The sequence below is a fragment of the Barbus barbus genome (assembly GCF_936440315.1).
Source record: "Barbus barbus genome assembly, chromosome: 22".
Lineage (NCBI taxonomy): Eukaryota > Metazoa > Chordata > Actinopteri > Cypriniformes > Cyprinidae > Barbus > Barbus barbus.
The window spans coordinates 20425847-20442855 of NC_136750.1; the positions used below are offsets into that span (position 1 = coordinate 20425847).

Consider the following 17009-nt stretch of genomic DNA (forward strand, 5'->3'; position numbering starts at 1 on the left):
CATTACAACACTTTGAAACAATATAGTATGTCTCTTCTTTATATTATTATTAATTTATTATTATTTAGTCATTTAGCAGACGCTTTTATCCAAAGCGACTTACAAATGAGGACAACAGAAGCAATCAATTGTAGTATTAAAACAACTAAAAACAGATCCAAAACTAAAAGCTAAAGCTTTATAAATACTACCTATACACATTTTAAAAAATAAAGACATTCAATAAAAATGGCAAATGCATACAACAAAATGTCAAATCTAAACATTTAAATGAAAAACTAAAAAAATAAAGCTAAAAACAAATTCAAAATATTAAAGAACAAAAGGTATGAGTATAATAATGATTCTAGCATAACACTAAGCCAAACACCAAAAAAACAACTATATATATGTATATGTATAACCACACACACACACACACACACACACGCATACATACATAAAAATATATACATACACATTTATAAATTATATATATATATATCATTTCATTTCATTTCCATTTAGTTTGTTGAAGTATTAAAATAACTCAAATTAAATAAAACTAAAACTTAATAAAAGACCTATGCAGATATAATAAATTCAGACATTATTTAACTAAAATTAAAATAGATAACAAATACAAATCACGACAGTATAGTTTATCAGTAATCCTAAGAAATAACACTGCCAAACACACATGCTAAAAACAACAACTAAATCACACATAGTAAGAAATGGTTATAAAAAACTGAAACAGAAGTGAAACAAGTAGTAGAAAAGAGGAGAAATAAAAAGTGATACTTATAACCTTTGCCGGTGTCCCAGCCCGGTGCAGTCACACGGTAGAGTCGATGGTCTTTACACTCTTCGGTCTTCACACAAGGAGGCCTTCACACGACAACTGCCGCGACCGCTAATACTAATTGAATTTAGCTGAACACACTTTCCTTATTTTTTCACAACAAATGGCCAAGCAAGCGCAGACACTGACAAGATATGCGAGACAGAACGAGACCAAACGCGATATCAGCATGTCTCCACACAGTAAATTATATATTTGTGTGTGTGCAAGTGTGTGTTCGTACTTGAGCATGTTCTTAGTGGAACTCTACACACAAACCAGCTGAAAGAGAATGGGAGAGGAGGCTCAACCACTCGAGGGACTTGGCCCTGTTAATGAACACTCTGCACTGGCAGGGAGGCCCAGTCTGATCAAAAATACATACAGAGCACAGCACAGCACAGAGCAGCCCAGTGCTGCGGCCAAGAGATGCATGAACCTACACACACCCCACGCTTTTGAAACCAGGACTTGTGTCCTGACTGCTGTCCCAATAGAAAATATGATACTAGCTTACTATAAAAGCAGTGTCCTTAAGTTTCAGGCATCCCCCATTGCACATGTCTCTTTTCCAAACAAGCATCTGATTTATTTTGCTTTTGTTTGTTTCGCTTTCCTGCAACTATTCCCACTTCTGTTTTCTGCTATAATAGTAAATATGGAATCACATGGAGAACATGCACTGATACTTCCCTCATTTGTTTTTAACAGGCATCCACTGTGACAGCATCTGCCCTCAAGGCTTCTGTGGGCCTAACTGCTCCATGACCTGCTCATGCCAGAACGGAGGCTCCTGCTCTCCTGAAGACGGGACCTGCGTGTGCGCTCCCGGCTATCGCGGGACTTCCTGCAAGAGAAGTAAGCTTCCTGTCAACTTCTGTTCTCCTTCCAGTGACACTCTTTTCACAATGTCACCTTCTCAAAGCCTGTCACATAAGTGCTTTATTTGAACACACTTCAACCGAGATGATAAACAACTGGTGGGGATGATGGGGGTCGCAACTGTTACATCCAGACGGTGACCCTCTGGGAGTGGAGTGGGGACGGTTGAAGAGGGAAGCACTTAGTGAAGAGTCATGAACATGTGCAAGCAAATCTTTAATCACACGAGTCTTAATCACTTCAGGCCTGGATCGCTGTGGAAATGCAGTATCCATGTGGGGCTCTCATCAGCCTCTCTCCATGAGGAGAAGTGTTTACTCGGCCTCTCAAGGGTCTGCTTCTTAAGACACTGTTTTGCTCTTGCTGTTTCTCTTTACCACACTGTGGCCTCAACAGATAAGACAGATAATCAGAACAGACTGATTGCTGGTCATTTTGAAGGATCAAATATAGTCTGTTTGTGGTAAAGTCAGTAATATAGCAGGAGACAGGTGAGCATCAAAGAACATGTCCCGGTTATATATCTAACATGTTATCTATCTAATAAATAACAGGCATTCAATAAATAGATTAATAGTTCATATTACAATAAATATACTTGTTTATTCTGTTAATGTATATATATATATATATATACTACACACACACACACACACACACACACACACTAGCAGTCAAAAGTTTTTGAACAATAAAATTTTTAATGTTTTTAAAGAATTCTCTTCTGCTCACCAAGCCTGCATTTATTTTATCAAAAATACAACTAAAGTAGTAATATTGTGAAATTGTGAAATATTTTTACTATTTATAATAACTGCTTACTATTTGAAATTATTTTACAATGTAATTTATTGATGTGATCAAAACTGAATTTTCAGCATCTTGCTGTCTATCGTCTGTCGTTCTGTCTGTTTTCATTGAATACATTTTTAATAAATAAAATTTGTAAATATATTTTACCTAACATTTTAGTTTTACTTTTCAAAAAAAAAATTCTGTTCCGTTATTGTCTTTGAATCTCTTTATATTCCCATTCTTATTTTAATAGTAAGTTTACTGAATTACAGCTAAAAATACTACTACTAATAATAATAATAAAAAAATAAAAACTGGAATAATCCATAAAGTTAAAAGAAACACTGCAATACAATGTTTTTATATAAAAACTGCATGAATTAAAGACAGTACAATATGTACTAACATGATGTAAACAATGAATACTTCTAGGTTACTAAATTCAGTTGAAATTTTATATATTATTATATATTATTATTTTGTTTTTTTATGTTACATTGAAAGTAGATTAGGAAAATGTAGGGTTGTCAAAATGCAAAAAAATCTTAATAGAGTTTTCTTTATGCAAAATATAATTTATTATTTGTGTCCCTTTTGGGGTGAAAAATGATCCGGACATGTGTCTTGAGATTCACCCAGTAAGGAGATGTGTATGCAAGTGTGTGTTCAAAGATTGCAGCGAGAAAGGAAAGGGAATGCGATTAATCTTCACTACACTGTTCATTGTTGGACAATTATCTTAATTACAAAGGCCCACCACCCATGGTGGAAAGGTCAGCACACACTACTCTCCTTCATTACACATAGCTACAGCAATTAAAGCGAATCAAGGCTCTAATGAAGAAAAATGACGCACAGAATCTCCCGTCTTGGACAGAGTGACAAAGACAGTCTGAGCCCTCATGCTCTGTGAAACAATGAGCCTGACCATGAGGACGACAAAACCCCCTCATTATTTCTGCCTATATTAGTTGTACTGGTGACAGTGGCTCCGTGGTTTAGGGTTAAACGCTAGTACCTGAAATAATGTTTCAGACCTCAAGTGGCCACAGATTGTAACATTACTGAAATGGTTTCAGAACTGTTAAATGAAGAGCTAAAGTATATTTCTATACACTGCCATTCAAAACTTTGCGGTCAGTAAGATTTTCTTATGCTCATCAAGGCTGCATTTATTTGATCAAAATACAATAAAAATAGTAATATTGTGAAATATTATTTGGTATTTAAAATAACAGTTTTCTATTTTAATATGTTTAAAATCTTTATTCTGTGATGAAAAGATGAATTTGAAATCTTCTGTAACATTAACTACTGTCACTTTAGATCAGTTTAATGCCTCCTTGCTGAATAAAAGCACATGTGACCCTGGACCACAAAACCAGTCATAAGATTCAATTTTTGTTGAAATGGAGGTTTATACATAATCTGAAAGCTGGAATCTGAGGGTGTATTGAGAAAATCGCCTTTAAAGTTGTCCAAATTAAGTTCTTAGCAATGAATATTAATAACCAAAAATTAAGTTTTTATATATTTACAGTAGGAAATTTACTAAATATCTTTATGGAACATGATCTTTATTTAATATCCTAATGATTTTTGGCATGAAAGATAAATCTATAATTTTGACCCATATTGTTGCTACAAATATACCCATGCTACTTATGACTGGTTTTGGGTCCAGGGTCACATATAGTAATTTATTACTTTTTTTTTTTTTTTTTAACTGACCCAAAACTTTTGAATGGTAGAGATTTTATTTTTACTGAATAACAGGACAAAGATATTGATGTTTCTAAATGTTATGTACTAATGTGAATTGCTTTGTACAACATTTTTGTAATTATAGTTGCCTATATGTTTGCGAAGTCCTTCAATGTAATAATACATATTTGTATTCATATTTTCCTTTCATTAAGTGTCTTATCTCTAATTCGTTGTTTTTTGCTTTCCCACTTTTATCTTTCCTTCCAAATCTCTGTTGTCCTTTCTGTTTTGTTCCTGTCCTTTGCCCCGTGACAGTTTGCCCTCCTGGTTTCTACGGGCACCGCTGCAGCCAATCATGCCCACAGTGTGTGCACAGCACAGGGCCATGCCACCACGTCACGGGTCACTGTGAGTGCCTGGCTGGCTTCTTCGGCTCGCTTTGCAACCAAGGCATGTAGCTCTCGTTCCTCTCCCTCTGTTTCTCTGCTTTCTCTCTCTATTTTTCTCTCCTTCTCACCCACGGACCTCACTACAGATCCTTGGAGGCTAGCTGTGCTTGGAGAGAGGTACGAGAGAAGTATGGTCACATCACTGTCCAACTACCTTTACTATAATTACAGTATTTGTCAATTGGAAACACACTATGACTGAATCAATACACTAAGGCATCCATTTCTCATGATAATGTGCCAGAAATACGTCGTTTCTGCAAAACTGTTGACACATTCTTGTTGCTAACACACAATTTGCAGTTCTGGTGGACTTTTTTGCTTTTTTGCTCAACTCTCAGGGGTCAATGTGAAAATGTTTGGGCGAGCTGATGGAAATGTTGCTGTCAATAATTATAATGCCTTGAAAACTTTTTTGGTTTTCTGCTGGTTAAACTTGTCACTAATGTAGCATTATCTAACTGGCTGACATACATTAACGCAAGTTTTGTTGAGATTGTGAGAACGACGTATAGTTACATTCTTGGAAAATCAAGAAAAAGTCAATTTACAAACTAGTTATTGTTTTGCAGCAACAGTGTGTTAATGAATTATAGTTGTTGTGGCATTTCCTTATAGCTAATAGTTATCTTTTTTTAAAATAACAACAATAATACTAATTTTAGTATTATTTTTTGTAAATTTCTAAACTTAAAATATTATATTTATGTTTTTTTAATTATCAGTATCATTAAAAGAAAACATTTACTGGTACATTTAAAATGTCTATAAAAATACATTGCTTATAATAAAATCATTTATTATCATTTTTGTGGTGAGGCCATGAAAATTTTGGCAGAGAAAATCTATCTGAAGATTTTTTCCTCACATTTTAAAAATGCATGATTCAGACCCATATAAGCAGGTGACTCTTCTGGAAGCTATTCACACAAATTGTAATGACATCAAAGGTCTTTCCTTCTAGTTGCTACTTCCCCTGCTGATGAACCAGAGCAAACCAGAATCGATTGTTATGTAGATGAAATTATGTGGCTGGATTGTGCACTCTTTAGGAAGCATAAACAGATAGACACTAGCATTTATTGTTGACATGTATTTTGATTAGTATGTAATGACGATATTGCGGTTCTGTTGGAGATTATATACATAAAAGATACACATAAATAGCAGTTTACCCCTCTCAACCTACCTGTCACTGAAATGAGCTGTACTCGACCCGCATGGCATGTTATGCCATTCTGTGTGTGTGCGCTCTGCCATTGGCAACATGCCCATCCGCAGAACGCCACGCTGACTCTGCGGCTCCGCCGTACTGAAAATAATTGGCATTATCACTGACACTCTGACAAATAACCTTCAGAGGAAATCTGAATATTGCTGAGCTCATTCTTCTGAGCGAGACAAACACTGAAGAGTCAGGTCGATATCACCGCTTTCCGTTTTTGTTGAGCTCCTGTGGAAAACCATAGACAGTGTAGAGACAATAATTTGGTAATTTCCACTAATATACTTCATGCTTCAAAATTTATGTCTAGGAGGTCTATAATACCTGGAGAGAGCTATCAGTTAACATTCCCATTCATCATTCCCATTCGGCTGTGCTGCTTATGGATAACCCCCTCCCTGAGAAGTGCGCAGTTTGAAATCTGCCATCTCTGGCTGATGGCAAAACATCTACTGCAATATAATGACATATCTGCATATATGTTGCTTGAAAACAAATTTATTTCATCAGAAAGCATGGCAACTTTCGAATGGCTGTCAATGGAGAAAGATGCAATGAAAATGTCATTGTTATGACTTTCTAACAGTAGGGTTTGACCAGAATAAACCCTGCATATACTTTTTTTAAGGCATCGTTTCTCTACTGTAATTTTCACTTTTTAAAAGTTTTTCAAATGAAGCTCCTCACTGTCCGAAGAGAGCGCTGTAAATATTCACTCTATGTTGACTGTTATATACAAGTATAAATAGTTACGGGATTCTGAGTGAAGTTTCAGGTCAATGAGGCAGATTTTCAACTCAAACTAATAAACCCTAACACTCACTTCCCACTCCACAGCACCCAACTGAGACGTCCAGATGAAATATAGATAGACCATCTCATAATGATTAACCAGTCTTTTCATGAATTAAGGAAAGGCAGTATGAATATATAGAATTCACTTTAATTGCTTTCAGAGCCGTCTTGTGAATAAATATTTAATATGTTAAAGCAAAAGAAGGAAACGGTTCGAGAAAAGGCTTGTTTTAATTTGTCCAGATCATAATTACTGGAAGAAAGGCAGGCCTCGGGGGGGATCGTGGCTAGCCCACATACCTACTTTTTTGTAGTTTGGTCTATGCCGGTGTCCTCCAATGTCTTGATCCCATCTCAGAATGAGCTAATGAACTTCAGCTAGTCACAGATGGAATGAAACGGAGCTCGTGACATGAGGGGGCCACTAAATAATAATAAGAAGCTTTGAGTTAGTTGAAAGAGTTTCCACAAAATGAGAAGAGTGTGGAAATGTAATTATTAAAAGCCAGTGGCACAAAGATTTAGCTTCAGCTTCACCTCATTGGACGAACTGTCTGACTGCAACATCTGACTCTGTTGTGTGGCCGTATTTTAACTCTCATGAGAAGCTGAAGAGATATATGTTGTCTTCCACAAGGGACACTTCCCATTGTATGTACCTTGCTGTGAACTCGCCGAAACTAGAGGATAGAGAGGGGTGAAAAACATGATGGGCTTTAAACTAGACCAAAAAATTCTAATTGAGGCAAGTGTCAGAGCGGGGTGAAATATTAATTTTATTAAAAATGTACACAAGCTCTATTTTTAATTTCGTAGTACATCAGTCGACCCTATTCTTGACGGTGCTGAGCGAAGCTGGCAAAGATGGATAATTGGACAGTGTGACAGAAGCACATGTTTGAAGGGTGATTCAGCTTTGAAGTGCACGCAGACATGACTTACAATCACTCCCGCATGTGTCACTCTGGTTTATCATCAGTTACTACTCATGCAGAACTATTAAAGAACTTACTATAAAAATTATGATCTTTGAAAAGTTTTAAAGGTGAATTGCAAGATGTTATAGTAAAGTTTTATTGAGACACTATAATTACCGATCAAAAGTGACAGTAAAGACATTTATGTTACATAAGCTTTTCTATAAATTTCTGTTTTTCCACAATTCCTCAAAAATATTAAGTAGCCCAACCATTTTTAACATTGATCATATTAAGAAATGTTTCTTAAACACCAAATCAGTAAAAAATTATGTGACACTAAAAACTGGAGCAATGGACTGCTGAAAATTCAGCTATGCCATCACAGGAATAAATGACAAAAATATATGAAATAGATTTTAAAATACATTAACATAAAAACTGTTCTTTTAAATTGTAATATTATTTCATATTATTACTGTTTTTTACTGGATTTTTAATCAAATAAATGCAGCCTTGGTGAATATAAGAGCATTTTGTCTTTTCAAAACAATGGTTGACAGAGGTGGGGCTGTATTAGAGTTTGGGAAATAATCATTATTGTTTAGTGCCGCTGCTGACACACTTCACCTTCATTTCACTGAAAGCAAAAGCTATTTCAGAAGGATATGTAATTTGAATGCAAATATTTAACTTGATAACACAACATTATTGTGAATTAAGATCAGTGTTCGGAGTAAAATCATTGCTAGCATCCTTCAGATATGCTGTGATTACCATTGAATGAATGACTCACGGGTTTAAGTGTTGTGTCTGTGTTATGTCTGTTTTTTGTCCCGTCAGTGTGTCCCAGTGGCAAATACGGGAAAGCCTGTGCTGAGATCTGCGTGTGCACTAACAATGGCACCTGCAACCCCATTGATGGCTCTTGCCAATGTTTCCCAGGCTGGACTGGAGACGACTGTTCACAGAGTACGAAGCAATTTGTCCTTCTCTTTGTTTGCATTTTCAGTTTCACCTTCTTTTATTGTGTTTTTTTCTACTGCTCTTTCCCATCCATTTTCATCCATTTGTCTTTCATGGGCATCTCATGTCACAGTGCCACGTAAATCGTGACCACGTCCATTTTTCTTTGCCAAATACCCCACAAGACCAACAATTTCTTCAATAAATTACTTGATAGCACACTCAATAATTTACACAGCGCAAGAGAGCAGCAATATGAAATAGAGACGAGAGCAACAATGTCCCGGAGAATTTATCGCTCGCCCTCGCGCCGCCCTCCCCTCTCACGTTGTTAATCTAACACTGTTTGCTGTAAGTGAAGGGGTGAGGACTGGCTAAGGGATTTGAATTATTAATTCCAAACAGTGACAATTTCAGCTTATACTGTAGATATGGCCCTCATTTCGATGTGATTTCCTCTTTATTTTGGCTCTACCACATTTTATTTGCAAAACATGATAATTTTACATCAAATGCATCATTTTGTATACGTTATGTCAATTAGGGGCCTGTAAATGCGTTTGGACGCGTGTTTTAAACATGTGTGTTAGTCTTCATTTGACGTGTCTCTGGCTCCTCAGTTTGTCCCATAGGCCAGTGGGGCCCTGACTGCTTGAACTCATGTAACTGTCACAACGGAGCCCAATGTAGTGCCTACGATGGAGAGTGCAGGTGCAGCCTGGGCTGGACCGGCCTCTACTGCACGCAGCGTGAGTCTCTCTCACACACAAGTACACACACATTCACAGTTATTAAATATACAAACAAGCCAGTATTATACACATGCAAACACTCTCTCCTGCACACATAATGAACATAAAGTGACACAGTGACATCTGTTGGCAGTATTTCAGAACTGCACCAGGGAGTTATGAAATCTCATTATGTTATGATGCCACTGAGTGGTCCTTAATAATAAATGCACGTTTTTTCACGTCAGTCATTTAACTCATTATATGACCTTGCTGAAATCAAAAACCATCAACATCATGCCTGCAAAAAAAAACAGAATCCACCTTTCATTCATTATGTCAATCATTTCTTGATCCCTCCTCTGCTGTCACGCTGTTTGAAACTTTTTTTTTTTTATGACGGCAGTGATATAAACTCTTTCTTGAGGAGTGATGAAATCAGTTTGTGTTTTGCTGCAATATTTGCTCCAGTAGGCTTGTTATCTTCAGTGGCCAGACTGTCTTTGCGTGTTTGTGTGTTTATGTACTGTACGTGTGTTTGTCTACGAATTGCTATTAGTGTACGAGGCCGTCGTGAAAGGGGAAACACTACATGTTATAAGAACAAATTTTGGTCATTTGTGGTATTCGAATGTCAAGGCTTCTCTTTCACTCTGGGTTCCTGTTGCTGGCACCATCAGCGTACACCAACTGTGTGTTGTAGGTTAATGTGATGTAGCAGGATATCTCTTTCCTTCAGGCTGTTCCTCAGGGTTTTATGGGCGAGACTGTGCAGAGGTGTGCCGCTGTCAAAATGGAGCTGACTGTGATCATGTCACTGGCCAGTGTGCCTGTCGGACTGGCTTTATTGGGACCAACTGTGAACAGAGTGAGTGTTGTAGCCTCTTTAAGAGTGTGTGTGTTCTTGTGTTAGGGGGTTGTAAGAATGTCAATTCGAAAGAGACGTTTAGCAGCCCTGATGATGATGGTAGTGATTGATGATCTGTGTGTGTGTGTGACTGTGCTCCTCATCCACCATCCCAGGCAGTCAATCACAACATGTGTCTGAGTGTTTGTTTTACACACTGTTGGCTCGAGGTGTTTGGTTAATTGTGTTGGTGCATGTGTTTTTATACAGAGTGTCCTCCCGGGACGTTTGGCTATGGTTGTCAGCAGCTGTGTGAATGTATGAACAACGCCACCTGCGACTATGTGACCGGAACGTGCTACTGCAGCCCGGGATACAAAGGAATCCGCTGTGACCAGGGTAACGCTTGCTTTCTGTTTGTTTGTTTTTCATCTGGGGTGGGAAAAAAAAACCTATGGAAAAATCCCATAGGTTTATACTGAATGAAAGAACCTGATATGTTTTAGAGTTGGGCACCTTAGTAACCACATAGCAAGGCGCTAACAACCACCTAGAACACTGTAGCAACTACAAAACAACACATTAACAACCATACAGACTCTTAGCAACCAAATAACAGCACAGTAACAACCACTCAGATCCTTAGCAACTACATAGCAGCACACTAACCAGTCAGTCCCTTAGCAACTACATAGCAACACACTAACAAAAGTCTGACCCTTAGCAACTACATAGCAACACATTATCCACTACTCAGAAACTGCATAGTAATGCCCTGGCAGCCACCCAGACCACTGCATGATGCGCTACTCACATTTTCCTCACAGAATATCAAAATCTTGATTATTGTAGTTTTTATGGTGTCTGTTCTTCTCATACAAGAGATTAGCATGCTAACGAATTCTATTGTACCTGTACTTTTGGGAATAAAGTACCTGATCTTTAATCGTATTCTGTGTCCCAGCGGCTCTAGTGATGGAGGAGCTGAACCCCTACACTAAGATCAGTCCTTCTCTGGGTTCAGAGCGGCAGTCCGCAGGCGCTGTGATGGGCATCATCTTCCTGCTGCTGATCATCATGGCCATGCTCAGCTTGTTTGTTTGGTTCAGGCAAAGACAGAGAGACAAAGGCCAGGAAATGCCCAGTGTCTCGTATACCCCAGCCCTGCGTGTCACCAACACTGACTACTCCCTCTCTGGTGAGAACTTCCTTTGAAACTAATCATCTAATATTGAATAAGTTTCTATGAACAACTTCAGATGCTCCATGAATGTTTTTACAAGTATGACTTATATATTATTTTTGAAAGGTGTGTAGTAGCATTTGCCTGTTCAGCAACAGTTTCAGCACTATATTATGGTTATCTCAGTGCTACCACACTTTTCATATGCTGATAACTAGGGCTGGGTGATATGGCAAAAAAAATTATCACAATCGTTTTTTTTTATATCGGTCGATATCGATAATTATCACAATTATCACATTTCAAATATTTATTTCTGTCAAGTTTAACAGCAGATTTTTTTTCTCCTAAGTGAAAGTTGTAGAAACTAGACCGTTAATTATGGTTTTAAACTACTCTTTATGGTCAGTACATGACAAACACTTCACGTTTTTTCATTCTTTACACTTTTCCAGTTATTTTTCTTTAACCAAATAAATATCTTATTAGAAAAATTACTTTCTTAGTTTCTGCATGTTCTAATGAGCGATACTGTTTCAAATCACAAAACAGACTTTGATGACATTATATCTTCAGCACAGTTTGCAGTGCAGGCTGCAAGATTAATAATAACAATTAATAATAATTCAATCGATTAATCAATAATAACAACAACTTTTTTGTCTCATAGAAATGCATATTTGAAAGTAGTTTGAGTTGTAGCTTGAAATAGGATGCAGATGTAAATTTATGTTCATTATCAAAAACATTAACATCTATAAAAATGGTGACACCTTGGTTTTTATATAGTGTTATATGGTGTAATTATTCTGACTGTTTTATTAAAAGTTTTATTAAAATTAACCATTGTTCTTCCATAGCATCATACATTTGGATCATGATAAAACCACACATATAGCACCTCAATACCATGGTAAAAATGTAACTGTATGGTTTCTAGGTATTTGTATGAAAAACAGTAGTCTAAATACATTTAGTATAAATGCACAAACACAATATATCCCACATTTCTGCCACAAAACCATGGTGCAGTTAGTGTTACTACTGTAAATCCATGGTAAATTATGGAGATTTGTAGATTGGAAAGCCTTCAGACTGTCTCGTTGGGCACATTGTTTTTGCTGTTTGTCAGTGCGGTTTCATCTGGCTGTTTCGTTTGTGTTCTTCACTGAATTCAGGCACTTCACACTGGGTCTCACAGCACTGTTTAGTGCTCACGTGACCAAAACTCATCAGCGAGTAAACGTGTCTGCTCTAATAAGCTCGAGCTGCGCTGCCATTTGAACTTTGAGCTGAGTGAATAAATGGTCCATGTGGCACGCATCAAATGAGTAGCACTATTTCGTTTTGCTTTTGGCACATTATATTGAACATTTAACAAACTCTTGTTATTGTTTTATCGAGGATTAAAATAAAAAAAATTACATCACGATAATTATCATTATAGATTTATCGCCCAGCCCTACTAAAATAGTGTATATTTATGGTCATTTTTATGCCAGCTGCATGGGCTGTTTTTGATGATGTGGCTATAAATGGCTTGACCAATTCCAGTAAGTATCATGAATTTAAGTCCATTAAACTGCCCTCTTCTAATCTGTTATTGCAGGAACAGAATGTCATGCATTATCAGACAGAAGTTTAGTAAACTTGTACACTGTGGTATGTAGAATTTATGAATACTTTTGCCTTGCTCTCTCCCTTAGAAACATCTCAGAGCAGCAGCGGTGGCCAGTGCTTCTCCAATCCCAGCTACCACACTGTGGCACAGTGCAACATCTCATCCTCCATCACAAACAACCTGGACGGCACTGTCACTCTTAAGGTGAGGACAGAGACACATTTGCATGACACCAGAAGTTCCATTCTTGAGGTCGCAACTCCATGACGGTTCGACAGATAAACTATTTTTCTCAAACATAATTTTTATGCCCATAGTAGCTGCTCGTTTTAAGAGTATTACATAAAAAACATGCTACAACATGACCCCTTTTTTTTAAAGAAATTATTATTTTTTTTTTTAAAGGATGCATTTAAAGGGTTAGTTCACCCAAAATGAAAATTAGCCTGTGTTTTACTCACCCTCGAGGCATCCTAGGTGTATATGACTTTCTTCTTTCAGACGGATCCAATCGGAGTTATATTAAAAATGGTCCTGGCTCTTCTAAGCTCTATCATTGCAGTGGGTGGATGTTTCTGTTCAACAGTCCAAAACACGTCATCCATAATAAAACATGCCTCACATGGCTCTGGGGGGTAAACATAGGCCTCCTGTAGAAATCCATGCGTTTTTCACGAGTTTACACTTACATATAATAAGTAGAGTAAAGTTTATGCGTATTTGGCGTGCTGTCCGAGGGGAGGGCTTTGTTTACAGGAGCAAAGGAAGCAAAGTTTCCTTACTTTAGCAAAGGAAAACCAGTCTCCTCTTGGCTTATATCGAAATCCTCCATCATTTTTCTTTACAAATCCTCAGTTTGTACTTCTAATTCATGACCGGCATTTTGTTTTGTTCTCACTCCGCATTCGTCACTAACCACGTTACGCCGAAGTCCTATGTCATCCGCCGGAACGGCTTCTGCGTACCACAGATAGATGAAGTGAGAGAGAAGTGTTTATTATGTTTGAAACATGGATATTTTTCTTTCAAAAACGCATGGATTCACTACAGGAGGCCTCAGAGCCGTGTGAGGCACGTTTTATTATGGATGCGTGCTCTTTATTTGACGTCTTTTGGACTGTTGAACAGAAACACCCACCCACTGCAATGATAGAGCTTAGAAGAGCCAGGACCATTTTTAAAATAACTCCAATTGGATTCGTCTGAAAGAAGAAAGTCATACACACCTAGGATGCCTCGAGGGTGAGTAAAACACAGGCTAATTCTCATTTTTGGGTGAACTAACATCTATAAAAAAGTAAAATGGAGTAAAAACATCTATAATGCTTCAAATATTTCTGTTTCAAATAAATGCTGTTCTGTTTCCTCAAAAGATATTAAGAAGCACAGCTGTTTTCAGCATTGATAATCCTAAAACATATTTCTTTAGCACCAAATTTCTCAAGGATCATGTGAAACTAAAGACTGAAATAATAGCTGCTGAAAATTCAGTTTTGCCATCACATGTTAATTTCATTTGAAAATACATTAAAATAGAAAACAGTTATTTCAAATTGTAATAATATTTTAAAATTTTTAAAAAATCAAATAAATGCAACCTTGGTGAGCATAACAGACAAAAAAAAATTGTAATGTTTAAAAAACATGAAAAAAAAAATCTTACTGACCACAAACTTTTTAAATGGTAGTGGAGTGGACTTTTTTTTAAACTCTATTTTTTATTAGTTTTGTTTTAGAACCACTATGAACAATACAGAATAGAAAACTATATACTGTTACAGAATACAATTTCCCCACCCCAACATGTATCCTTAAAAACCTAAATAAGCAACTAAAATGCATTTAAAATAATAATAATAAAGAAATAAATAGTAAAATATATAAATACAAAATGTTTACATATACAAGATAAATAAAATAATACATAATAAAAATAATACATTTCAAATTACAGCCATCACATTCCCCTTTATCTGCCTATTAACAAATTGAACAAAAAGTGACCATATGACCATAAAGCAACCTCTGCTTTACCTCTAGTTACATATGTTCATTTTTCAAGAGCAAGATTAGAAGTCATCTCGAGTCCATGAGGACAGGTCTTTAAATGTTTTTCCATAATAAAGTGATTACACATTTGGCTTGTAATAAACTAAAATCTATAAGCTTCCGTATGTTTGTGTTTACAGAAACACTTCCAGGATATATATGCAATAAACATAGTTTACATTGCAAAGGGATTTTTTCTCCAGTCATTTCAGCATTAGACAGGATTATTACCAATAAAGGCTGACCAAACACTGTGGTATAGTTACGACAGAGTCAATAACAATAAAATCGACTCGTGTTGTTATTCTTAAAAATATGATTTTCTAGTTAGGTAATCATGCTTGTGAGATACATTTTATAGCTTAATTCGGACTTAATTCAAGTGGTGTGTGGCACTGCAAGAACTTTAGAACATAAAAAAGAGTCGTGGACCAAAAAAGGTCTCAAATCCGTTTCATCAAGACTAATCAGGGCAATGATCTTTCATTGTCTTTGATGGTTTTTGTCTTTTTCCCTTTTAGAAAGGAGACAGGAACAGTTCAGAATGGAGAGCGTACTGCAATCTCAATGACCTGGGTCAGTGTCCTCACTTAATTTCTTATCTCACCCCCTATTCAAACCATCTTCTATCTGTCCCCGTCAGACAAAGCCTGAAAAGTACTCATTCAATTTGAAATGGATCAGATATATCGTTCTTTTCTCCACTCAGCCTATTCCACAAAACAAATAAGACATTTGTTTTCCATTGAAGCACCAGAGAATTAAACTACTTACTCATTCCTGGGGGTTGTAACAAACAGCAGACGGCACTTCTGGCACCAGAGCAAGACCTCCGCCTGCTGCGTTTTTAATAAGCCCTTACTTTAGGTGGCACACACACATGCTGGAAGGTCAGACTTTGCCTATATTATCCAAGGTCACTCAGACTGGGGGGGAGAGAGTTCATTACCTCTCTGACTTCCCATCCCATGCCACCTCACCCCATTATGTCTACCTGCAGGTCTGCTGATAAGGCTTCAGCAGAGCATGTGAGGCCTCAGAGACTTTGGTTGGAGGTTGGGTATTTCAATCATGTTCTCTTGCAAGCCCATAGAGGAAGTGAAATAGGGCCAGTAACCACAAGTTCAAAGTGGGACAGTGATTTCATCCTTTTATAGGAAGTTTTCCTAATCTCTGATCGCAGTTGTAAACTTTTAGATGACAACCTGTTTATAAATGGAAAGCTATTTCAAAGCCTGGGCCAGATTGTTACATTTTGATGAAGATTACAATGACATTGTTTTCTTGATGAATCCTTTACTATAAGACAAGGAATCTGTGTGAGCAAATGAGAACAGTTCAAGGACAGTACAAATGGTCCTTTTCTTTAAACAGACTAAACTACGTCACATTTGTATAGAGGAAAAACCCAACTGAACAGTGAGTGTACACTGAAACTCCACTGCTGTCATGTCACCATGGAGACTATTCACAGACAAAATCCAAATTAATATTGCACTGGCTTTATCAGTGTGGGGTGGGTATTTTTTGTGAGCATTTTCATTTACAGATCTTGACGTCACCCTAAAGGCATGTCAGTATCTCTGGGTAGTCAGCTGAGAAACGTGATTTAGAGATGTGATTTGGTTAAAGGTTAACTCATAATACTCATTAAAGTGACAAAGCTGGGGAAGAGCTTAGAGCTTGACTTTGCTTTTATATGTATATATGTAGCCGTTCCTGTGTTGTCTTTTTATCTTGCTTACCTTCCCATCTGTGTTTTCTGTTAATGTTATTTTGTTGGTGCTTTAGATTCACCGTTAAGCCAAAAAAAACAACAACAGTAAAGTATAGTCTACAAAGGTGTTTATAGTAGAATCTAATATTGGTTTGAGACAACACGAGGAAATGTTGGCATTTGTGCTAGAAATTGTACTATCAATCTATTGAAAAATGTATATGTAAAATTTAAATTATATATATATATATATATATATATCCCTTAAATCAGTCTATCAAATTGATCTAGACTAATCACAT

General features: G+C 36.8%; 1 protein-coding gene across 2 annotated transcripts in view; it reads left to right on the forward strand.

Annotated features, from left to right (window-relative positions):
- LOC306888081 (multiple epidermal growth factor-like domains protein 11) overlaps positions 1 to 17009 on the forward strand; it is a 162307-nt gene that overhangs the window by 135870 nt on the left and 9428 nt on the right. Inside the window, exons 15-23 of one of the 2 annotated variants that reach the window (XM_079446211.1) lie at positions 1535 to 1681; positions 4523 to 4657; positions 8437 to 8565; positions 9180 to 9308; positions 10030 to 10158; positions 10408 to 10536; positions 11102 to 11335; positions 13027 to 13145; positions 15512 to 15566. In XM_079446211.1, the coding sequence (XP_079302337.1) occupies positions 1535 to 1681; positions 4523 to 4657; positions 8437 to 8565; positions 9180 to 9308; positions 10030 to 10158; positions 10408 to 10536; positions 11102 to 11335; positions 13027 to 13145; positions 15512 to 15566 (1206 nt within the window). The remainder of the gene's footprint in view (positions 1 to 1534; positions 1682 to 4522; positions 4658 to 8436; positions 8566 to 9179; positions 9309 to 10029; positions 10159 to 10407; positions 10537 to 11101; positions 11336 to 13026; positions 13146 to 15511; positions 15567 to 17009) is intronic. The other variant, XM_079446212.1, reaches the window with a different exon arrangement.